Source organism: Coregonus lavaretus, assembly GCF_964263955.1.
Source record: "Coregonus lavaretus genome assembly, chromosome: 28".
Lineage (NCBI taxonomy): Eukaryota > Metazoa > Chordata > Actinopteri > Salmoniformes > Salmonidae > Coregonus > Coregonus lavaretus.
The window spans coordinates 41987020-42012722 of NC_140015.1; the positions used below are offsets into that span (position 1 = coordinate 41987020).

The 25703-nt window shown below is 46.5% G+C and overlaps 1 protein-coding gene across 1 annotated transcript; it reads left to right on the forward strand.

Annotated features, from left to right (window-relative positions):
- Window positions 1-20704: 20704 nt before the first annotated feature.
- LOC311103292 (N-alpha-acetyltransferase 60-like) lies at window positions 20705-22757 on the forward strand (the record flags this gene model as incomplete). Its single annotated transcript, XM_084144825.1, has 3 exons — window positions 20705-20873; window positions 21886-22001; window positions 22610-22757. The coding sequence occupies exons 2-3, from the start codon at window positions 21892-21894 to the stop codon at window positions 22755-22757; spliced, it is 258 nt and encodes an 85-aa protein (XP_084000951.1). The 5' UTR covers window positions 20705-20873; window positions 21886-21891.
- Between the last annotated feature and the right edge of the window lie 2946 nt (window positions 22758-25703).

A 25703-nucleotide genomic window follows, 5' to 3' on the forward strand; every position in this document is an offset into this window, starting at 1 on the left:
CATCTCAGTGGTCGCCACAATCAGCCGACCCAGGGACCACTGCTCTCATCATCTCAGTGGTCGCCACAATCAGCCGACCCAGGGACCACTGCTCTCATCATCTCAGCCACAATCAGCCGACCCAGGGACCACTGCTCTCATCATCTCAGTGGTCGCCACAATCAGCCGACCCAGGGACCACTGCTCTCATCATCTCAGTGGTCGCCACAATCAGCCGACCCAGGGACCACTGCTCTCATCATCTCAGCCACAATCAGCCGACCCAGGGACCACTGCTCTCATCATCTCAGTGGTCGCCACAATCAGCCGACCCAGGGACCACTGCTCTCATCATCTCAGTGGTCGCCACAATCAGCCGACCCAGGGACCACTGCTCTCATCATCTCAGTGGTCGCCACAATCCTTCACAACCAGACCAACAGTTAGTCTGCGTGCGTGTTTGTGTGTGAGTGTGTTTGTGTGTGAGTGTGTTTGTGTGTGAGTGTGTTTGTGTGTGAGTGTGTTTGTGTGTGAGTGTGTTTGTGTGTGAGTGTGTTTGTGTGTGAGTGTGTTTGTGTGTGAGTGTGTTTGTGTGTGAGTGTGTTTGTGTGTGTGAGTGTGTTTGTGTGTGAGTGTGTTTGTGTGTGAATGTGTTTGTGTGTGAGTGTGTTTGTGTGTGAGTGTGTTTGTGTGTGAGTGTGTTTGTGTGTGAGTGTGTTTGTGTGTGAGTGTGTTTGTGTGTGTGAGTGTGTTTGTGTGTGAGTGTGTTTGTGTGTGAGTGTGTTTGTGTGTGAGTGTGTTTGTGTGTGAGTGTGTTTGTGTGTGAGTGTGTTTGTGTGTGAGTGTGTTTGTGTGTGAGTGTGTTTGTGTGTGAGTGTGTTTGTGTGTGAGTGTGTTTGTGTGTGTGAGTGTGTTTGTGTGTGAGTGTGTTTGTGTGTGAATGTGTTTGTGTGTGAGTGTGTTTGTGTGTGAGTGTGTTTGTGTGTGAGTGTGTTTGTGTGTGAGTGTGTTTGTGTGTGAGTGTGTTTGTGTGTGAGTGTGTTTGTGTGTGAGTGTGTTTGTGTGTGAGTGCGTTTGTGTGTGAGTGCGTTTGTGTGTGAGTGTGTTTGTGTGCGTGCGTGTTTGTGTGTGAGTGTGTTTGTGTGTGAGTGTGTTTGTGTGTGAGTGTGTTTGTGTGTGAGTGTGTTTGTGTGCGTGCGTGTTTGTGTGTGAGTGTGTTTGTGTGTGAGTGTGTTTGTGTGCGTGCGTGTTTGTGTGCGTGCGTGTTTGTGTGTGAGTGTGTTTGTGTGTGAGTGTGTGTGTGTGAGTGTGTGTGTCTGCTAGGTCTGACCTGTCGTGGGGGCAGTTGGTGTGTGTGTGTTGAAAATGTGTGTGTGGATGCATGGGTATACGTGCATGTGTGTCTCTGACCTGTCGTAGGGACAGTTGGTGCTAGAGACGGTGGTGTCAGCTGTCAGCCAGTGGTATCTGCTGTCTGTGAAGAGGCGTATCTGCTGCCAGTCTGATCCACTCACATAGCTACAGCCTGCGTTGAAGTCCCCCAGCAGCTCTATGTCCTGCCAATCAATTCATCAACCAATCAATCAATCAATCAAACTTTTGTGCAAGTCAAGTTTCAAGTTTTAATGTTATGTGCACAAGTACAGTGAAATGCCTTTCTTGTAAGCTCTAAACCCAACAATGCAGTAATCAATATCAATGCAGTACTACACTGAATAAAAATATAAACGCAACTTGCAACAATTTCAAGTTCATATAAGGAAATCAGTCAATTGACTCGGTACCGGTACCCCCTGTATATAGCCTCGTTATTGTTATTTTATTGTGTTACTTTTTATTTTATTTTTTTACTTGAGTTATTTAGTAAACATTTTCTTAACTCTTTCTTGAACTGCATTGTTGGTTAAGGGCTTGTGAGTAAGCATTTCACAGTAAGGTCTACACCTGTTGTATTCGGCGCATGTGACAAATAAAATTTTATTTGATTTGAAATTCATTAGGCCCTAATCTATGGATTTCACATGACTGGGAATACAGATATGCATCTGTTGGTCACAGATACCTTAATAAAAAAGTAGGGGCGTGGATCAGAAAACCAGTCAGTATATGGTGTAACAACATTTGCCTCATGCAGCTGTTGATTGTGGCCTGTGGAATGTTGTCCCACTCTTCTTCAATGGCTGCGCGAAGTTGCTGGATATTAGCGGGAACTGGAACACGCTGTCGTACACGTAAATCCAGTGCATCCCAAACATGCTCAATGGGTGACATGTCTGGTGAGTATGCAGGCCATGGAAGAACTGGGACATTTTCAGCTTCCAGGAATTATGTGCAGATCTTTGAGACATGGGGCAGTGTATTATGGAGACACTCAAGTTTTTAAATCCTGTATCTCTCGACACATTCATGAAAATAGTCATGGCCTCTAAACCTTCAAGCTGCATACTGGACCCTATTCCAACTAAACTACTGAAAGAGCTACTTCCTGTGCTTGGCCGTCCTATATTGAACATAATAAATGGCTCCCTATCCACCGGATGTGTACCAAACTCATTAAAAGTGGCAGAAATAAAGCCTCTCTTGAAAAAGCCAAACCTGTCATGATTTAACTGGATTAGAACCCAAATGCAGACAAGTACACCAAGCCAGAGAAGGTTTAACAGGTTTATTTACAATGTTCAATAGTCCAGGTTTCCAATAATAGGGGAAGAGCAAGTCCAGGTTACAGGGAGGGTAACAGATCCAGGTCAGGGCAGGTGTGGTACCGTAATGTCCTAGTGTCCGTGGTGAGTCCAAAAGGGAGGTCCGGTAGTGGGGAGCAGGATGGTGGTGGCAGGAGTGAAGCGGAGGCAGAAGTCAGGTTCCCATAATCTGTGGCACAGGAGAAAAGTAAATAGAACAGGCCAAAAACACAAAGAGCGAAAACAAACAGGTTGAGTCGGCAGCGAGACTAACATGGTCGTCTTGACTATGATCTGACGATGAGTGGAAAGTTTGACCGGGTCTTAAAGGCTGAGGTGATTATGGTGAATGAGCTGCAGCTGGAACCCTGACTCCCGCACACCAGACTTCACTCCTGCAATCAAGGACAGACAGAGGGGAGGGGGAGAGCAGAGAGAGCTACCTAGCAGCAGTAGGCCTAACAAAACCTTGACCCAGAAAATGTAAAAAACTATTGGCCTATATCGAATCTCCCATTCCTCTCAAAAATTGTTTTTTAAAGCTGTTGCGCAGCAACTCACTGCCTTCCTGAAGACAAATAATGTATATGAAATGCTTCAGTCTGGTTTTAGACCCCATCATAGCACTGAGACTGCACTCGTGAAGGTGGTAAATGACCTTTTAATGGCGTCAGACCAAGGCTCTGCCTCTGTCCTCGTGATCTTAGTGCTGCGACAGAGCCTGGACTCGAACCAGGATCTCTAGTGGCACAGCGATGCCTTAGACCGCCACTCAGCAGGCCCTCTGACAATTCATCTTCAATCTTCTACAGTCGTCTCAAATAAAAACTGGGAAGGTCCTCGGCATTACTCCGGACCCTGATCTCTCTTTTGACGAACATATCAAGAATATTTAAAGGACAGCTTTTTTCCCCATCTTCGTAACATTGCAAAACGCAGGTCTCCTTATTGTCCCTAGAATTTCGAAGCAAACAGCTGGAGGCAGGGCTTTCTCCTATAGAGTTCCATTTTTATGGAATGGTCTGCCTATCCATGTGAGAGACGCAGACTCGGTCTCGACCTTTAAGTCTTTACTGAAGACTCATCTCTTCAGTAGGTCCTATGATTGAGTGTAGTCTGGCCCAGGGGTGCGAAGGTGAACGGCAAGGAACTGGAGCGACGAACCGCCCTTGCTGTCTCTGCCTGGCCGGCTCCCCTCTCTCCACTGGGATTCTCTGCCTCTGACCCCATTACGGGGGCTGAGTCACTGGCTTACTAGTGCTCTTCCATGCCGTCCCCTAGGAGGGGTGTGTCACTTGAGTGGGTTGAGTCACAGACGTGATCTTCCTGTCCGGTTTTGCGCCCCCTCAGGGTGTGCGGTGGAGGAGATCTTTGTGGACTATACTCAGCCTTGTCTCAGGGTAGTAGGTTGGTGGTCTGTTGATATCCCTCTGGTTGTGTGGGGGCTGTGCTTTGGCAAAGTGGGTGGGGTTATATCCTGCCTGGTTGGCCCTGTCCGGGGGTATCGTCGGACGGGGCCACAGTGTCCCCCGACCCACCCCTGTCTCAGCCTCCAGTATCTATGCTGCAATAGTCTATGTGCCGGGGGGCTAGGGTCAGTCTGTTATATCTGGTGTTATTCTCCTGTCTTATCTGGTGTCCTGTGTGAATTTAAGTATGCTCCCTCTAATTCTCTCTCTCTCCCTCTCTCCATCCCCTCCCGGAGGACCTGAGCCCTAGGACCATGCCTCAGGACTACCTGGCCTGATGACTCCTGGCTGTCCCCAGTCCACCTGGTCGTGCTGCTGCTCCAGTTTCAACTGTTCTGCCTGCGGCTATGGAACCCTGACCTGTTCACCGGACGTGCTACCTTGTCCCAGACCTGCTGTTTTCCACTCTCTCTCTCTACCACACCTGCTGTCTCGACCTCTGAATGCTCGGCTATGAAAAGCCAACTGACATTTACTCCTGATGTACTGACCTGTTGCAACCTCTATAACCACTGGGATTATTATTTGACCCTGCTGGTCATCTATGAACGTTTGAAAATCTTGAAGAACAATCTGGCCTTAATGGCCATGTACTCTTATAATCTCCCCCCAGCACAGCCAGAAGAGGACTGGCCACCCCTCAGAGCCTGGTTCCTCTCTAGGTTTCTTCCTAGGTTCCAGCCTTTCTAGGGAGTTTTTCCTAGCCACCGTGCTTCTACATCTGCATTGCTTGTTGTTTGGGGTTTTAGACTGGGTTTCTGTATAGCACTTTGTGACATCTGCTGATGTAAAAAGGGCTTTATAATTACATTTGATTGATTGATATTATCATGCTGAAACATGAGGTGATGGCAGTGAACGAATGGCACAACAATGGGACTCAGGATCTCGTCACAGTATCTCTGTGCATTCAAATTGCCATTGATAAAATGCAATTGTGTTCATTGTCCGTAGCTTATGCCTGCCCATACCATAACCCCACCGCCACCATGGGGCACTCTGTTCACAACGTTGACATCAGCAAACCGCTCACCCACACAACGCCATACACGCTGTCTGCCTTCTGCCCGGTACAGTTGAAACCGGGATTCATCCATGAAGAGCACACTTCTCCAGCGTGCCAGTGGCCATCGAAGGTGAGCATTTGCCCACTGAAGTTGGTTACGACGGCGAACTGCAGTCAGGTCAAGACCCTGGTGAGGACGACGAGCATGCAGATGAACTTCACTGAGACGGTTTCTGACTGTTTGTGCAGAAATTCTTCGGTTGTGCAAACCCACAGTTTCATCAGCTGTCCGGGTGGATGGTATCAGACGATCCCACAGGTGAAGAAGCCTGATGTGGAGGCCCTGGGCTGGCGTGGTTACACGTGGTCTGCGGTTGTGAGGCCGGTTGGACGTACTCCCAAATTTTCTAAAATGACGTTGGAGGCGGCTTATGGTAGAGAAATTAACATTAAATTATCTGGCAACAGCTCTGGTGGACATTCCTGCAGGCAGCATGCCAATTGCATGGTCCCTCAAAACTTGAGACATCTGTGGAATTGGGTTGTGTGACAAAACTGCACATTTTAGAGTGGCCTTTTATTGTCCCCAGCACAAGGTGCACCTGTGTAATGATCATGCTGTTTAATCAGCTTCTTGATATGCTACACCTGTCAGGTGGATGAATTATCTTGACAAAGGAGAAATGCTCATTAACAGGGATGTAAACAAATTTGTGCACATCATTTTAGAGAAACATGCTTTTTGTGCGTATGGAACATTTCTGGGATCTTTTATTTCAGCTCATGAAACATGGAACCAACACTTTACATGTTGCTTTTATATTGCTGTTCAGTCTGATTTCCTTATATGAACTGTAACTCAGGATAATCTGTGAAATTGTTGCATGTTGTTTTTATATTTTTGGGTCAGTTCCAATACCATATTTACAATGTGCAGGGATACTGGAGTGATAGAGGTATATACTGTATATATAGGGGTAAGGTGACTAGGCATCAGGATATATGATAAACAGAGTAGCAGCAGTGAGTGTACAAAACATTTCCATGACAGACTGACCAGGTGAATCCAGATTAAAGCTATGATCCCTTAATGATGTCACTATTAGGAAGGTTCTCTTCATGTTTTGTACACTCATTGTATATGATGGTGTGTGCGTGTGTGTGCGCACGTGTATCTACGTGTACGTGCGTGCCTGTGTGTGTGTGTGTGTGTGGTATAGTCACGTTGGTGTTCCAGCGAGCTCTTCACATAATGCCTCCACTCCACCAGGGGTTTCACATAATGCCTCCACTCCACTAGGGGTTTCACATAATACCTCCACTCCATTAGGGGTTTCAGATAATGCCTCCACTCCACTAGGGGTTTCACATAATACCTCCACTCCATTAGGGGTTTCAGATAATGCCTCCACTCCACTAGGGGTTTCACATAATACCTCCACTCCACTAGGGGTTTCAGATAATGCCTCCACTCCACTAGGGGTTTCACATAATACCTCCACTCCATTAGGGGTTTCAGATAATGCCTCCACTCCACTAGGGGTTTCACATAATACCTCCACTCCACTAGGGGTTTCACATAATACCTCCACTCCACTAGGGGTTTCACATAATACCTCCACTCCACTAGGGGTTTCACATAATACCTCCACTCCACTAGGGGTTTCACATAATACCTCCACTCCACTAGGGGTTTCACATAATACCTCCACTCCACTAGGGGTTTCACATAATGCCTCCACTCCACTAGGGGTTTCACATAATACCTCCACTCCACTAGGGGTTTCACATAATACCTCCACTCCACTAGGGGTTTCACATAATACCTCCACTCCACTAGGGGTTTCAGATAATGCCTCCACTCCACTAGGGGTTTCACATAATACCTCCACTCCACTAGGGGTTTCACATAATACCTCCACTCCACTAGGGGTTTCACATAATACCTCCACTCCACTAGGGGTTTCACATAATACCTCCACTCCACTAGGGGTTTCACATAATACCTCCACTCCACTAGGGGTTTCACATAATGCCTCCACTCCACTAGGGGTTTCACATAATACCTCCACTCCACTAGGGGTTTCACATAATACCTCCACTCCACTAGGGGTTTCACATAATGCCTCCACTCCACTAGGGGCTTCACATAATGCCTCCACTCCACTAGGGGTTTCACATAATGCCTCCACTCCACTAGGGGTTTCACATAATGCCTCCACTCCACTAGGGGTTTCACATAATGCCTCCACTCCAACAGGGGTTTCACATAATGCCTCCACTCCACCAGGGGTTTCACATAATGCCTCTACTAGGGGTTTCACATAATGCCTCCACTCCACTAGGGGTTTCACATAATGCCTCCACTCCACTAGGGGTTTCACATCATACCTCCACTCCATTAGGGGTTTCACATAATGCCTCCACTCCACTATGGGTTTCACATAATGCCTCCACTCCACTAGGGGTTTCACATAATGCCTCCACTCCACTAGGGGTTTCACATAATGCCTCTACCAGGGGTTTCACATAATACCTCCACTCCACTAGGGGTTTCACATAATGCCTCCACTCCACTAGGGGTTTCACATAATGCCTCCACTCCATTAGGGGTTTCACATAATGCCTCCACTCCACTAGGGGTTTCACATAATACCTCCACTCCACTAGGGGTTTCACATAATGACTCCACTCCATTAGGGGTTTCACATAATGCCTCCACTCCACTAGGGGTTTCACATAATGCCTCCACTCCACTATGGGTTTCACATAATGCCTCCACTCCACTAGGGGTTTCACATAATGCCTCTACCAGGGGTTTCACATAATACCTCCACTCCACTAGGGGTTTCACATAATGCCTCCACTCCACTAGGGGTTTCACATAATGCCTCCACTCCATTAGGGGTTTCACATAATGCCTCCACTCCACTAGGGGTTTCACATAATACCTCCACTCCACTAGGGGTTTCACATAATACCTCCACTCCACTAGGGGTTTCACATAATGCCTCCACTCCACTAGGGGTTTCACATAATGCCTCCACTCCACTAGGGGTTTCACATAATACCTCCACTCCACTAGGGGTTTCACATAATGCCTCCACTCCACTAGGGGTTTCACATAATGCCTCCACTCCATTAGGGGTTTCACATAATGCCTCCACTCCACTAGGGGTTTCACATAATGCCTCCACTCCACTAGGGGTTTCACATACTGCCTCCACTCCACTAGGGGTTTCACATAATACCTCCACTCCATTAGGGGTTTCACATAATGCCTCCACTCCACTAGGGGTTTCACATAATGCCTCTACCAGGGGTTTCACATAATGCCTCCACTCCACTAGGGGTTTCACATAATGCCTCCACTCCACTAGGAGTTTCACATAATGCCTCCACTCCATTAGGGGTTACACATAATACCTCCACTCCACTAGGGGTTTCACATAATACCTCCACTCCACTAGGGGTTTCACATAATGCCTCCACTCCACTAGGGGTTTCACATAATACCTCCACTCCACTAGGGGTTTCACATAATACCTCCACTCCACTAGGGGTTTCACATAATGCCTCCACTCCACTAGGGGTTTCACATAATACCTCCACTCCACTAGGGGTTTCACATAATGCCTCCACTCCACTAGGGGTTTCACATAATGCCTCCACTCCACCAGGGGTTTCACATAATGCCTCTACTAGGGGTTTCACATAATGCCTCCACTCCACTAGGGGTTTCACATAATGCCTCCACTCCACCAGGGGTTTCACATAATGCCTCTACTAGGGGTTTCACATAATACCTCCACTCCACTAGGGGTTTCACATAATGCCTCCACTCCATTAGGGGTTTCACATAATGCCTCCACTCCACTAGGGGTTTCACATAATGCCTCCACTCCACTAGGGGTTTCACATAACAACTCCACTCCATTAGGGGTTTCAGATAATGCCTCCACCCCACTAGGGGTTTCACATAATGCCTCTACCAGGGGTTTCACATAATACCTCCACTCCACTAGGGGTTTCACATAATGCCTCCACTCCACTAGGGGTTTCACATAATGCCTCCACTCCATTAGGGGTTTCACATAATGCCTCCACTCCACTAGGGGTTTCACATAATGCCTCCACTCCACTAGGGGTTTCACATAATGCCTCCACTCCACTAGGGGTTTCACATAATACCTCCACTCCACTATAGGTTTCACATAATGCCTCCACTCCACTAGGGGTTTCACATAATGCCTCCACTCCATTAGGGGTTTCACATAATGCCTCCACTCCACTAGGAGTTTCACATAATGCCTCCACTCCACTAGGGGTTTCACATAATGCCTCCACTCCACTAGGGGTTTCACATAATGCCTCCACTCCATTAGGGGTTTCACATAATGCCTCCACTCCACTAGGGGTTTCACATAATGCCTCCACTCCACTAGGGGTTTCACATAATGCCTCCACTCCACTAGGGGTTTCACATAATACCTCCACTCCACTAGGGGTTTCACATAATGCCTCTACTAGGGGTTTCACATAATGCCTCCACTCCATTAGGGGTTTCACATAATGCCTCCACTCCACTAGGGGTTTCACATAATGCCTCCACTCCACTAGGGGTTTCACATAATGCCTCCACTCCATTAGGGGTTTCACATAATGCCTCCACTCCACTAGGGGTTTCACATAATGCCTCCACTCCACTAGGGGTTTCACATAACAACTCCACTCCATTAGGGGTTTCAGATAATGCCTCCACTCCACTAGGGGTTTCACATAATGCCTCTACCAGGGGTTTCACATAATACCTCCACTCCACTAGGGGTTTCACATAATGCCTCCACTCCACTAGGGGTTTCACATAATGCCTCCACTCCACTAGGGGTTTCACATAATGCCTCTACCAGGGGTTTCACATAATACCTCCACTCCACTAGGGGTTTCACATAATGCCTCCACTCCACTAGGGGTTTCACATAATGCCTCCACTCCACTAGGGGTTTCACATAATGCCTCCACTCCACTAGGGGTTTCACATAATGCCTCCACTCCACTAGGGGTTTCACATAATACCTCCACTCCACTATAGGTTTCACATAATGCCTCCACTCCACTAGGGGTTTCACATAATGCCTCCACTCCACTAGGGGTTTCACATAATACCACCACTCCATTAGGGGTTTCAGATAATGCCTCCACTCCACTAGGGGTTTCACATAATGCCTCTACCAGGGGTTTCACATAATACCTCCACTCCACTAGGGGTTTCACATAATACCTCCACTCCACTAGGGGTTTCACATAATACCTCCACTCCACTAGGGGTTTCACATAATGCCTCCACTCCATTAGGGGTTTCACATAATACCTCCACTCCACTAGGGGTTTCACATAATGCCTCCACTCCATTAGGGGTTTCACATAATACCTCCACTCCACTAGGGGTTTCACATAATGCCTCCACTCCACTAGGGGTTTCACATAATGCCTCCACTCCACTAGGGGTTTCACATAATACCTCCACTCCACTAGGGGTTTCACATAATGCCTCCACTCCACTAGGGGTTTCACATAATGCCTCCACTCCACCAGGGGTTTCACATAATACCTCCACTCCACTATAGGTTTCACATAATGCCTCCACTCCACTAGGGGTTTCACATAATGCCTCCACTCCACTAGGGGTTTCACATAATACCTCCACTCCATTAGGGGTTTCACATAATGCCTCCACTCCACTAGGGGTTTCACATAATACCTCCACTCTACTAGGGGTTTCACATAATGCCTCCACTCCATTAGGGGTTTCACATAATGCCTCCACTCCACTAGGTGTTTCACATAATGCCTCTACTAGGGGTTTCACATAATGCCTCCACTCCATTAGGGGTTTCACATAATGCCTCCACTCCACTAGGGGTTTCACATAATGCCTCCACTCCACTAGGGGCTTCACATAATGCCTCCACTCCACTAGGGGTTTCACATAATGCCTCCACTCCACTAGGGGTTTCACATAATGCCTCTACTCCACTAGGGGTTTCACATAATGCCTCCACTCCACCAGGGGTTTCACATAATGCCTCCACTCCACTAGGAGTTTCACATAATACCTCCACTCCACTAGGGGTTTCACATAATGCCTCCACTCCACTAGGGGTTTCACATAATACCTCCACTCCACTATGGGTTTCACATAATGCCTCCACTCCACTAGGGGTTTCACATAATGCCTCCACTCCATTAGGGGTTTAACATAATGCCTCCACTCCACTAGGGGTTTCACATAATGCCTCCACTCCACTAGGGGTTTCACATAATGCCTCCACTCCACTAGGGGTTTCACATAATGCCTCCACTCCATTAGGGGTTTCACATAATGCCTCCACTCCATTAGGGGTTTCACATAATGCCTCCACTCCACTAGGGGTTTCACATAATGCCTCCACTCCACTAGGGGTTTCACATAATGCCTCCACTCCATTAGGGGTTTCACATAATGCCTCCACTCCACTAGGGGTTTCACATAATGCCTCCACTCCACTAGGGGTTTCACATAACAACTCCACTCCATTAGGGGTTTCAGATAATGCCTCCACTCCACTAGGGGTTTCACATAATGCCTCTACCAGGGGTTTCACATAATACCTCCACTCCACTAGGGGTTTCACATAATGCCTCCACTCCACTAGGGGTTTCACATAATGCCTCCACTCCACTAGGGGTTTCACATAATACCTCCACTCCACTATAGGTTTCACATAATGCCTCCACTCCACTAGGGGTTTCACATAATGCCTCCACTCCATTAGGGGTTTCACATAATGCCTCCACTCCACTAGGGGTTTCACATAATGCCTCCACTCCACTAGGGGTTTCACATAATACCTCCACTCCACTAGGGGTTTCACATAATACCTCCACTCCACTAGGGGTTTCACATAATGCCTCCACTCCACTAGGGGTTTCACATAATACCTCCACTCCACTAGGGGTTTCACATAATGCCTCCACTCCACTAGGGGTTTCACATAATGCCTCCACTCCATTAGGGGTTTCACATAATGCCTCCACTCCACTAGGGGTTTCACATAATGCCTCCACTCCACTAGGGGTTTCACATAATGCCTCCACTCCACTAGGGGTTTCACATAATGCCTCCACTCCACTAGGGGTTTCACATAATGCCTCCACTCCACTAGGGGTTTCACATAATGCCTCTACTAGGGGTTTCACATAATGCCTCCACTCCATTAGGGGTTTCACATAATGCCTCCACTCCACTAGGGGTTTCACATAATGCCTCCACTCCACTAGGGGCTTCACATAATGCCTCCACTCCACTAGGGGTTTCACATAATGCCTCCACTCCACTAGGGGTTTCACATAATGCCTCTACTCCACTAGGGGTTTCACATAATGCCTCCACTCCACCAGGGGTTTCACATAATGCCTCCACTCCACTAGGAGTTTCACATAATACCTCCACTCCACTAGGGGTTTCACATAATGCCTCCACTCCACTAGGGGTTTCACATAATACCTCCACTCCACTATGGGTTTCACATAATGCCTCCACTCCACTAGGGGTTTCACATAATGCCTCCACTCCACTAGGGGTTTCACATAATGCCTCCACTCCACTAGGGGTTTCACATAATGCCTCCACTCCATTAGGGGTTTAACATAATGCCTCCACTCCACTAGGGGTTTCACATAATACCTCCACTCCACTATAGGTTTCACATAATGCCTCCACTCCATTAGGGGTTTAACATAATGCCTCCACTCCACTAGGGGTTTCACATAATGCCTCCACTCCACTAGGGGTTTCACATAATACCTCCACTCCACTAGGGGTTTCACATAATGCCTCCACTCCATTAGGGGTTTAACATAATGCCTCCACTCCACTAGGGGTTTCACATAATACCTCCACTCCACTATAGGTTTCACATAATGCCTCCACTCCACTAGGGGTTTCACATAATGCCTCCACTCCATTAGGGGTTTCACATAATGCCTCCACTCCACTAGGGGTTTCACATAATGCCTCCACTCCACTAGGGGTTTCACATAATACCTCCACTCCACTATAGGTTTCACATAATGCCTCCACTCCACTAGGGGTTTCACATAATGCCTCCACTCCATTAGGGGTTTCACATAATGCCTCCACTCCACTAGGGGTTTCACATAATGCCTCCACTCCACTAGGGGTTTCACATAATGCCTCTACTAGGGGTTTCACATAATGCCTCCACTCCATTAAGGGTTTCACATAATGCCTCCACTCCACTAGGGGCTTCACATAATGCCTCCACTCCACTAGGGGTTTCACATAATACCTCCACTCCACTAGGAGTTTCACATAATACCTCCACTCCACTAGGGGTTTCACATAATGCCTCCACTCCACTAGGGGTTTCACATAATACCTCCACTCCACTATGGGTTTCACATAATGCCTCCACTCCACTAGGGGTTTCACATAATGCCTCCACTCCATTAGGGGTTTCACATAATGCCTCCACTCCACTAGGGGTTTCACATAATGCCTCCACTCCACTAGGGGTTTCACATAATGCCTCCACTCCACTAGGGGTTTCACATAATACCTCCACTCCACTAGGGGCTTCACATAATGCCTCCACTCCACTAGGGGTTTCACATAATACCTCCACTCCACTATAGGTTTCACATAATGCCTCCACTCCACTAGGAGTTTCACATAATACCTCCACTCCACTAGGGGTTTCACATAATACCTCCACTCCACTAGGGGTTTCACATAATGCCTCCACTCCACTAGGGGTTTCACATAATACCTCCACTCCACTATGGGTTTCACATAATGCCTCCACTCCACTAGGGGTTTCACATAATGCCTCCACTCCATTAGGGGTTTAACATAATGCCTCCACTCCACTAGGGGTTTCACATAATGCCTCCACTCCACTAGGGGTTTCACATAATGCCTCCACTCCATTAGGGGTTTAACATAATGCCTCCACTCCACTAGGGGTTTCACATAATGCCTCCACTCCACTAGGGGTTTCACATAATGCCTCCACTCCATTAGGGGTTTCACATAATGCCTCCACTCCACTAGGGGTTTCACATAATGCCTCCACTCCACTAGGGGTTTCACATAATGCCTCCACTCCACCAGGGGTTTCACATAATGCCTCCATTAGGGGTTTCACATAATGCCTCCACTCCACTAGGGGTTTCACATAATACCTCCACTCCACTAGGGGTTTCACATAATGCCTCCACTCCACTAGGGGTTTCACATAATACCTCCACTCCACTAGGGGTTTCACATAATGCCTCTACCAGGGGTTTCACATAATGCCTCCACTCCACTAGGAGTTTCACATAATACCTCCACTCCACTAGGGGTTTCACATAATGCCTCCACTCCACTAGGGGTTTCACATAATGCCTCCACTCCACTAGGGGTTTCACATAATGCCTCTACTAGGGGTTTCACATAATGCCTCCACTCCATTAGGGGTTTCACATAATGCCTCCACTCCACTAGGGGCTTCACATAATGCCTCCACTCCACTAGGGGTTTCACATAATGCCTCCACTCCACTAGGAGTTTCACATAATACCTCCACTCCACTAGGGGTTTCACATAATGCCTCCACTCCACTAGGGGTTTCACATAATACCTCCACTCCACTAGGAGTTTCACATAATACCTCCACTCCATTAGGGGTTTCACATAATGCCTCCACTCCACTATGGGTTTCACATAATGCCTCCACTCCACTAGGGGTTTCACATAATGCCTCCACTCCATTAGGGGTTTAACATAATGCCTCTACCAGGGGTTTCACATAATGCCTCCACTCCACTATGGGTTTCACATAATACCTCCACTCCACTAGGGGTTTCACATAATGCCTCCACTCCACTAGGGGTTTCACATAATACCTCCACTCCACTAGGGGTTTCACATAATACCTCCACTCCACTAGGGGTTTCACATAATGCCTCCACTCCACTAGGGGTTTCACATAATACCTCCACTCCACTAGGGGTTTCACATAATACCTCCACTCCACTAGGGGTTTCACATAATGCCTCTACTAGGGGTTTCACATAATGCCTCCACTCCACTAGGGGCTTCACATAATACCTCCACTCCACTAGGGGTTTCACATAATACCTCCACTCCACTAGGGGTTTCACATAATACCTCCACTCCACTAGGGGTTTCACATAATGCCTCCACTCCACTAGGGGTTTCACATAATACCTCCACTCCAACAGGGGTTTCACATAATACATCCACTCCACTAGGGGCTTCACATAATACCTCCACTCCATTAGGGGTTTCACATAATACCTCCACTCCACTAGGGGTTTCACATAATACCTCCACTCCACTAGGGGTTTCACATAATACCTCCACTCCACTAGGGGTTTCACATAATGCCTCCACTCCACTAGGGGTTTCACATAATGCCTCCACTCCACTAGGGGTATTATGTATAACTTAGATCAGTTGAACTGTACAGGACACATATAGACGACTATAACTGAGATCAGTTGAACTGTACTGGACACATATAGACTACTATAACTTAGATCAGTTGAACTGTACTGGACACATATAGACTACTATAACTGAGATCAGTTGAACTGTACAGGACACATATAGACGACTATAACTGAGATCAGTTGAACTGTACAGGACACATATAGACGACTATAACTGAGATCAGTTGAACTGTACAGGACACATATAGACTACTATAACTGAGATCAGTTGAACTTTACAGGACACATATAGACGACTATAACTGAGATCAGTTGAACTGTACTGGACACATATAGACGACTATAACTGAGATCAGTTGAACTGTACAGGACACATATAGACTACTATAACTGAGATCAGTTGAACTGTACAGGACACATATAGACGACTATAACTGAGATCAGTTGAACTGTACAGGACACATACAGGCTACTATACTACAGATTAGATCAATCAAATCAAATCACATTTTATTAGTCACAATCTTCGTAAACAACAGGTGTAGACGTTCAGTGAAATGCTGATGGGCCATTCCCGCCTGGTATAGAGGTCCTGGATGGCAGGGAGGTTTTCAGTCCCAGGGTCCTTAGCTTAGTGATGAGCTCGAGGGCACTATGGTTTTGAACGCTGAGCTGTAGTCAATGAACAGCATTCTCACGTAGGTGGTCCTCTTGTCCAGGTGGGAAAGGGCAGTGTGGAGTGTAATAGAGATTGCGTCATCTGTGGATCTGTTGGGGCGGTATGCGAATTGGAGTGGGTCCATGGTGTCCGGGATGATGGTGTTGATGTGAGCCATGACCAGCCTTTCAAAGCATTTCATGGCTACAGATGTGAGTGCTACGGGGCGACAGTCATTTAGACAGCCCACCCGTTGCTATGGGCGGGCCATAGGGGGCCGGGCCCGCCCCCAAAAATAGCGGGCCACAGACTGAGGTCTGGCGACGGGTCTGTTAGACAGGTTACCTTGCATGGAGATATATTAGTATAACTCCAGATATAATATACTAGCTGTTTTTCACACCTGACATGGCCCTGCGCAGCCCATCTTAGAATTAAGCGTTCAGAACATTCCCACCTAGCAAACTGGCCAATCAGCTCACAGATGTCTGAACACGTTCCTATAGTCATATTTCCTTCTCATTTTCATATCGAAAAAATTCAACTCATCATATGCCTACATTTATTATATTGATAATTCGATTCAATAGAGCAAATTGAAAGAAAATGAATTATTGCCAGGTTGAAATAACTTGTCTTTATATGTTAACGTTTTTAATTGATTAGTTAATGTATTAGTAGGCTTAGGCCTATGAATGACATTTTTGAACTTATTCGCCCAACCTTGTTTTGTTTATTCTGTCGAAAAGGAAAGCAACTAATGCTGCACATTTGTATTTATTTATTTTATACAATATTTTGCCCACATGAACACATTTATTTTAGGGCATAAGTGAACCAATAATGAGAGCCTTCAGGTTTAAAGGAGTTTCCTCACGGAGCCTCCAGTCAGTCGTCGTTCCACAGCTAATCGCGGACACGAATTGTTTTCCCAGACGATATCACGCACACGCAGGCGCACACGCGGACGAAAGAGTTGCTGACAAAGGAGTCCACTTCTGCTGCAGCCTTCGCTGTAAAATATAAAGCGTTGAGGAGGTGCTTCGCAGACCAGATCAGCGGTCCTGTAGTGTTAGTTAGTGTTTGTACTGGGTGTGAGAAGGGACCAGGTGTCTTCAGTGAGGTGATAAGGCAAGGTTAAACCTGAACTAGGTAGAGCGACGGAGCAACGTGTTTGATTGGTGCTTCCATATAACTTCATTATGGGGAGGGGGGTAACTTTCCATGCCTGTGAGTCTCAGGGATGACACAGCATATCTGTATCCACATTATCAATACATGCGTCCTAAATGGCACATGTGACCCTATTCCCTATATAGTGCACCACTTTTGACCAGAAAAAGTTATGTTGATGATTATATATCATTTGTTATGGGAATAGGGCTTAAGCCTTCAGAAAATATTCACACACCCTTGACTTTTTCCACATTTTGTTGTGTTACAAAATTGATTTAATTGTCATTTTTTGTCAAGGCTGAAAGGTATATTAATCTCCCAGTGTCTGGTGGAAAGCAGACTGAATCAGGTTTTCCTCTAGGATTTTGCCTGTGCTCAGCGCCATTCCATTTATTTTTTATCCTGAAAAACTCCCCAGTCCTTAATAATTACAAGCATACCCATAACATGATGCAGCCACCACTATGCTTGAAAATATGGAGAGTGGTAGTCAGTAATGTGTTGTATTGGATTTGCCCCAAACATAACACTTTGTATTCAGGACAAAAAGTGAATTGCTTTGCAGTATTACTTTAGTGTCTTGTTGCAAACAGGATGCATGTTTTTGGAATATCTGTATTCTGTACAGGCTTCCTTCTTTTCAATCTGTGAATTAGGTTAGTATTGTGGAGTAACTACAATGTTGTTGATCCATCCTCAGTTTTCTCCTGTCACAGCTATTAAATTCTGTTTTAAACATTTTAGTCATTTAGCAGACGCTCTTATCCAGAGCAACTTACAGTTAGTGAGTGCATACATTTTTCATACTGGCCCCCCATGGGAATTGAACCCACAACCCTGGCATTGCAAGCGCCATGCTCTACCAACTGAGCTACAGGAGGGTCACCTCACGGTGAAATCTCAGTGCGGTTTCCTTCCTCTCCGGCAACTTAGTTGGAAGGACGCCTGCATATTTGTAGTGACTGGGTGTATCGATACACCATCCAAAGTGTAATTAATTAATTAATTAATTAACTTCACCATGCTCAAATGGTATTCAATGTGGTTATATATATATTTTTTACTTTTTTACCCATATACCAATAGGTGCCCTTTGCGAGTCATTTGAAAACCTCCCTGGTCTTTGTGGTTGAATCTGTGTTTGAAATTCACTGCTCGACTGAGGGACCTTTGAGATAATTGTATGTGTGGGGTACAAAGATGAGGTAGTCCTTCAATAATCATGTTAAACACTACTTTTACACACAAAGTGAGTCCATGCAACATATTATGTGACTTGTTAAGCAAATGTTTACTATTTTACTTGTTTAGGCTTGCCATAACAAAGGGGTTGAATACTTATTGAACTCAAGACATTTCAGCTTTTCATTTTAAATTAATTTCTTAACATTTCTTAAAACATTATTTAACTTTCACATTATGGGGTATTGTGTGTAGGCAAGTGACACAAAATCTAAATTTAATCAATTTTAAAGTCAGACTGTAACACAACAAAATGTTGAAAAAGTGAAGGGGTGTGAATACTTTCTGAAGGCAATGTAAGGTGCCCCCAAGGGCCCTGATCAAAAGTAGTGCACCATTTGATTGTCTGTCTGAGAGACTAATTCTACCGTAATCCTAGCAAGTTAGTTGCACTTGCAGTTGATAGTTTGTTGATAGCGAGAGCATCAGACCTGATATTGTTATTATCTAGTTAATCAGATGACGATTATCTAGTACCGCTACCGCACGGCAAGCGGTACCGGAGTGCCAAGTCTAGGTCCAAAAGACTTCTCAACAGCTTCTACCCCCAAGCCATAAGACTCCTGAACAGCTAATCATGGCTACCCGGACTATTTGCACTGCCCCCCCACCCCATCCTTTTTACGCTGCTGCTACTCTGTTAAGTATTTATGCATAGTCACTTTAACTCTACCCACATGTATATATTACCTCAACTACCTCAACTAGCCGGTGCCCCCGCACATTGACTCTGCAACGGTACCCCCCTGTATATATAGCCTCCCTACTGTCACTTTATTTTACTTCTGCTCTTTTTTTTCTCAACACTTTTTTTGTTGTTGTTTTATTTTTACTTTTTTTGTTTAAAATAAATGCACTGTTGGTTAAGGGCTGTAAGTAAGCATTTCACTGTAATGTCTGCACCTGTTGTATTCGGCGCATGTGACCAATAAAATTTGATTTGATTTGATTTGATTATACTAATAAATAGTGGTAATAACTCATAAATAATACAATTAACAATACATGTTCAATAATAAATTATGCAATACATTGTTATGTTATTGTCCACCCAGGGCTGTACCTGCTCACAGGTAATACTGGCATGCTTTTGCCACAGAAAGTGGCAGATCATCAGACTTTGATATATTGCTATTGTATCAACTGTATCAAAATGTATCTTGTTGCAAATACAAGATACTCTAAAAACCAATGTATCAAACTAACATACAAAATACTTTAGCAAAGTATTGTATCTAGATCAAATACAAGTATTTTGTATTTTCAACCTTTTCAAAATTCTAAATACATTTGCCAGTACATGCCTTCACTACAACAACATTTTCAGTAATGGTAACAAAAAAACGGTTTACTTGCTATGACTGTGATATGTGATTGTTTATCTACCTTAGTTAAATGCACTGACTGTAAGTCTCTCTGGATAAGAGTGTCTTTTAAACGACCAAAATGTAAATGTAAAAATGATCAATTGCAAAGCACACTGGGTATCATTATTGGCCTTGTTTCGGGTGTGGAGCTCATTAGAATAATACCCAGTGTTCATTATACATTGACATTTTGGTCATTTAACAGACACTCTTAGCACACCATAGTGCCATCAGACTTATGATACCAATGCAGGGTGAAAGGGGGCCACAGAATTGTGAACCACTATATATTTTTTGTTGGTATAAATACAAATTAAAGGTATGTATCTTGTTACAAAATTCATTGGATTGTAGTTCGGGACAGTGTAAAAAAAATTACAAACATACTCAAAAGTAATTAAATACGTATTTCAAAGACATGTAACAGAAATACTGCCGATCTCTAATTGTATAGTATGTATGTTACAATAATTTTGGGGAAATGAAACTACAAAGCCAAATCCCCGAGAAACTACATTTCCGCACACAAAGCTGAGAATGAGGCTGAATGACTTCTGGACTGTGACACACACAGGACGAAGCCGATTCGGCTAGTTGTGAAATTAGCAAAGCTGGCTAGCCAGCTAATGTATTGGTGGGAGACCAGTGTCAGTGGTTTTCTGAATAGAGAGCAAATTTGGGTTTTATCATGGTGTTTCCACTGTAGAAAACACTTCAAACGACACCCAAGGAATTTTCCCCCGCACGTTCCTCTTGCTCGAGCGCATAAACAAGGTAGGTTACAACATATTCGAGCTAGCTAGCAAGCTAGGTTAGCTTGTCGGTCAGCTAGCAAGAGACCTTGCTAGCTACCCAGCAAATTGTAGCCATTCTCCTCTATTAACTTTTGAGCTGACATAGCTAGCGAAGTGTTGTCCAGTTATATTTATATTTCGTTTAGTTATTTTGCCTAGAATCGTAGCTAACTAGGTCGCTACGTCAGCTAGCTAACCCACTTAGAAATAGAAAGCTAGCTAGCTAACTAGCTAATTCTCTTGTTTTGACAACCAGTCAAGTCTAAATATCTAGCTGAAGGCGGAAGGTATTGGCTAATAATGAATCTTGTTTAGCTGAATTTACTGTGGTATGTCAACCAAACAACAGAGATGTCAGCTTGCTTGCGGTGTTAGCTAGCTTGATAACATAGCACCTTACTAGGGCAGCTGACTAGGTTGTTTTGGCATTTAACAAAGCTAGCTAGTTAACGTTAGCCAACTAACTAGATAGCGTCATAAAGCATGTTCTCTTCATAGAGCACAGCAGCTCTGTCCAAATGTAAAGCTCTGGTTTTGTCCTCAGCGATGACAGTTGCTACAGCCACCAGGGTCAGACTGGAGAGGTTTCAGAAGTTTGTTTGCCTGTCTAGCTATCATTCCCTGTCCCTCTCCATCCATGTTGCATCCTAAATGACACCCCATTCCCTTTATAGTGCACGACTTTTGACCAGGGCCCATAGAGCACAGGTCGAAAGTAGTGCCATTTGGGGCGCACACACCATCTCTCATATCAAGGACCAAGGACAGCTGACCTGGAAGTTTATTAAACAGCTGACTAACCATTTTTAAAAGTTGTGTATAAATATGTAGCTGAAATATGGCAGACAATGTTATAGAAGATTGATCAGTGTGATTGGTGTGTGTGATCTCCTGTGATTGGTGGGTTGTACGTGTGAATGACTACGTCTCCTCTCATTGGTGGGTTGTAGGAGTGAATAACTGTATCTCTCCTGGCATCGGTGGTTTTCTAGGTGTGAATGACCGACGTGGTGCCCCCCACTGCGCTCAGCGAAGTCCAGCTCCGCCTTCTCTGCCACGATGACATAGACAGCGTCAAGCTGCTGTGCGGCGATTGGTTTCCCATCGAGTGAGTAGTGCGCTACGCGGCCAATAGCAACACAGGATCGTATCGTGTTTAGTAGGGAGAAAACTGTGTGAAACTGTAGTGGCACTTTCACTTGTCTAATAAGAACAGATTTTCGCTTTCCGTTTCAAAAACTTTTGCTATGTTGTGCCCCAGTGAACACGACCCAGGGCACCTGTCTTCACCTATCCCCTGTCACCTTAATACAGCTGAAGTCTACATCACCTGTCCTCACCTGTCACCTTAATACAGCTGAAGTCTACATCACCTGTCCTCCCCTGTCACCTTAATACAGCTGAAGTCTACATCACCTGTCCTCACCTGTCACCTTAATACAGCTGAAGTCTACATCACCTGTCCTCCCCTGTCACCTTAATACAGCTGAAGTCTACATCACCTGTCCTCACCTATCCCCTGTCACCTTAATACAGCTGAAGTCTACTCATTCTATTTGCCACCTGTCCCTACCTTATAATAGGCCTAATAACATATTAGGCCTATAAGCCATTTAGCAAATGCCTTTATCCGAAGTGACTTAGTCATGCATGCATTTTCCGTATGAGGGGCCCCAGCAGGAATCTAACCTCTGACCCTTGCCTGTCCCCCTGCAGGTACCCAGACTCATGGTATAATGACATCACATCCAACAAGAAGTTCTTCTCCCTAGCCGCCATCTTCAAGGGAGGCATCGTAGGAATGATCGTAGCTGAGATCAAGGGCCGGACCAAAGTACACAGAGAGGTACGGGTGCAGGGGTAGAGATGGTCCTGACTGACTGACAGACAGTACACAGAGAGTTACGGGTGCTGGGGTAGAGATGGTCCTGACTGACTGACAGACAGTACACAGAGAGTTACGGGTGCTGGGGTAGAGATGGTCCTGACTGACTGACAGACAGTACACAGAGAGTTACGGGTGCTGGGGTAGAGATGGTCCTGACTGACTGACTGACAAGACAGTACACAGAGGTACGGGTGCTGGGTAGATTGGTTCTGACTGACTGACAGACAGTACACAGAGGTACGGGTGCTGGGTAGATTGGTTCTGACTGACTGACAGACAGTACACAGAGAGGTACGGGTGCTGGGGAAGAGATGGTCCTGACTGACTAACAGTACACAGAAAGGTGCGGGTGCTGGGGTAGAGATGGTACTGACTGACTGACTGACTGACTGACAGACTGACTGACAGACAGTACACAGAGAGGTACGGGTGCTGGTGTAGAGAATGGTCCTGACTGACTGACAGTACACAGAAAGGTGCGGGTGCTGGGGAGACATGGTCCTGACTGACTGACTGACTGACTGACTGACAGTACACAGAGAGGTACAGGTGCTGGGGTAGAGATGGTCCTGACTGACTGACTGACAGTACACAGGAAGGTACGGTTGCTGGGGTAGATATGGTTTTGACTGACTGACAGACAGTACACAGTAAGGTACAGGTGCTGGGGCAGAGATGGTCCCGACTGACTGACAGACAGTACATTGAGAGGTACGGGTGCTGGGCTAGAGATGATCCTGACTGACTGACAGACATTACACAGAGAGGTACGGGTGCGGGGGTAGATATGGTCCTGACTGACTGACAGTACACAGAGAGGTATTGGTGCTGTGGTAGAGATGGTCCTGACTGACTGACTGACAGTACACAGAAAGGTATCGGTGCTGTGGTAGAGATGGTCCTGACTGACTGACTGACAGTACACAGAAAGGTATTGGTGCTGGGTAGAGACTGTGCTGACTGACTGACTGACAGTACACAGAGAGGTATGGGTGCTGGGGAGAGATGGTCCTGACATACTGACTGACAGACAGTACACAGAGAGGTATTGGTGCTGTGGTAGAGATGGTCCTGACTGACTGACTGACAGTACACAGAAAGGTATTGGTGCCTGGTAGAGATGGTCCTGACTGACTGACTGACAGACAGTACACAGAAAGGTATTGGTGCTGGGTAGAGATGGTCCTGACTGACTGACTGACAGTACACAGAACGGTATTGGTGCTGGGGTAGAGATGGTCCTAACTGACTGACTGACTGACAGTACACAGAGAGGTATTGGTGCTGGGGTAGAGATGGTCCTGACTGACTGACAGACAGTACACAGAGAGGTACGGGTGCTGTGGTAGAGATGGTCCTGACTGACTGACTGACAGACAGTACACAGAGAGGTATGGGTGCTGGGGAGACATGGTCCTGACTGACTGACTGACAGACAGTACACAGAGAGGTATTGGTGCCTGGTAGAGATGGTCCTGACTGACTGACTGACTGACAGTACACAGAAAGGTATTGGTGCCTGGTAGAGATGGTTCTTCTGCCTGACTGACTGACAGACAGTACACAGAGAGGTATTGGTGCCTGGTAGAGATGGTCCTGACTGACTGACAGGACGATTGAACGTTTTAGAAGAGATGTTGTTTTGACTGAATATACCCCATATTGAACTGTTGTTGGAAGCTGAATGTTTTGACTGAATATACCCCATATTGAACATGTTGGTTGGAAGCTGAATGTTTTGACTGAATATACCCCATATTGAACATGTTGTTGGAAGCTGAATGTTTTGACTGAATATACCCAATATTGAACATGTTGTTGGAAGCTGAATGTTTTGACTGAATATACCCAATATTGAACATGTTGTCGGAAGCTGAATGTTTTGACAGACAGTAGTTGTCAGTGCTGTCATTTTAATGTCACGGTTGGAGTCAATTCCATTTTAAATTTCGTGAATTCAGGAGGAACACTGAAATTCCAATTCCATTTGTTTTCAATGAGGAACATTTGGAATTGGAGTTTGTATTACTATCTGAATTGACAGGAATTGAAATGGAATAGTGCCCAACGCTGATTATATTAGGTATGTTTCCAGTAGTGTAGTTAGTTCAATATCCCTGTCAGTCAGAGTCGTTAGGAACTGGTCTGAAATGGAACACACTGACATTCTACATTCTGTTTATAGTCTCCTACTAATTAGACCTGAAGCAGCCAGAGGGAAGAGGAGGAGGGGAGGAGGGATGGAGGGAGAGGAGGGGGGGTGGGGAGGAGGAGTGGAGAGGAGGGGGGACGAGGGGGAGGGGGTGGAGAGGAGAGAGGGGGGGGGGGGGTGGAGAGAGCGGGGGGAGGGGGAGGGGGGGAGAGGAGGGGGGACGAGGGTGGAGAGGGAGAGGGGGGTGGAGGAGAGGGGGGAGGAGGAGGAGGGGAGGGGGTGGAGGGAGGAGAGGATGAGGGGTGGAGGAGGTGGGAGGGGAGGACGGAGGAGGGGTGGAGAGGAGGGAGGAGGGGGGAGAGGAGGGGGTGGAGAGGAGGGAGGAGGGGGGGAGGAGGGAGGAGGGGTGGAGAGGAAGGAGGTGGAGAGGAGGGGAGGAGGGGTGGAGAGGAGGGAGGGGGTGGAGAGGAGGGGAGGAGGGGGGGGAGGAGGGGAGAGGGGAGGAGGGGGTGGGAAGGGAGGGGGGAGAGGAGGGGAGGGAGGGGGGGTGAGGAGGGAGGGAGAGGAGGGGAGGAGGGGGTGGAGAGGAGAGAGGGGTGGAGGGGAGGAGGAGGGGGTGGAGGGGGAGGAGGGGGGTGGAGAGGTGGGGAGGGGGGGTGGAGAGGAGGGGAGGAGGGGGGTGGGCTGAGAGGGGGAGGAGGGGGTGGAGGGGAGGAGGGGGTGGGAGAGGGGGGGGAGGAGGGGGAGTGCGGGGCAGGAAGGGGGTCGGA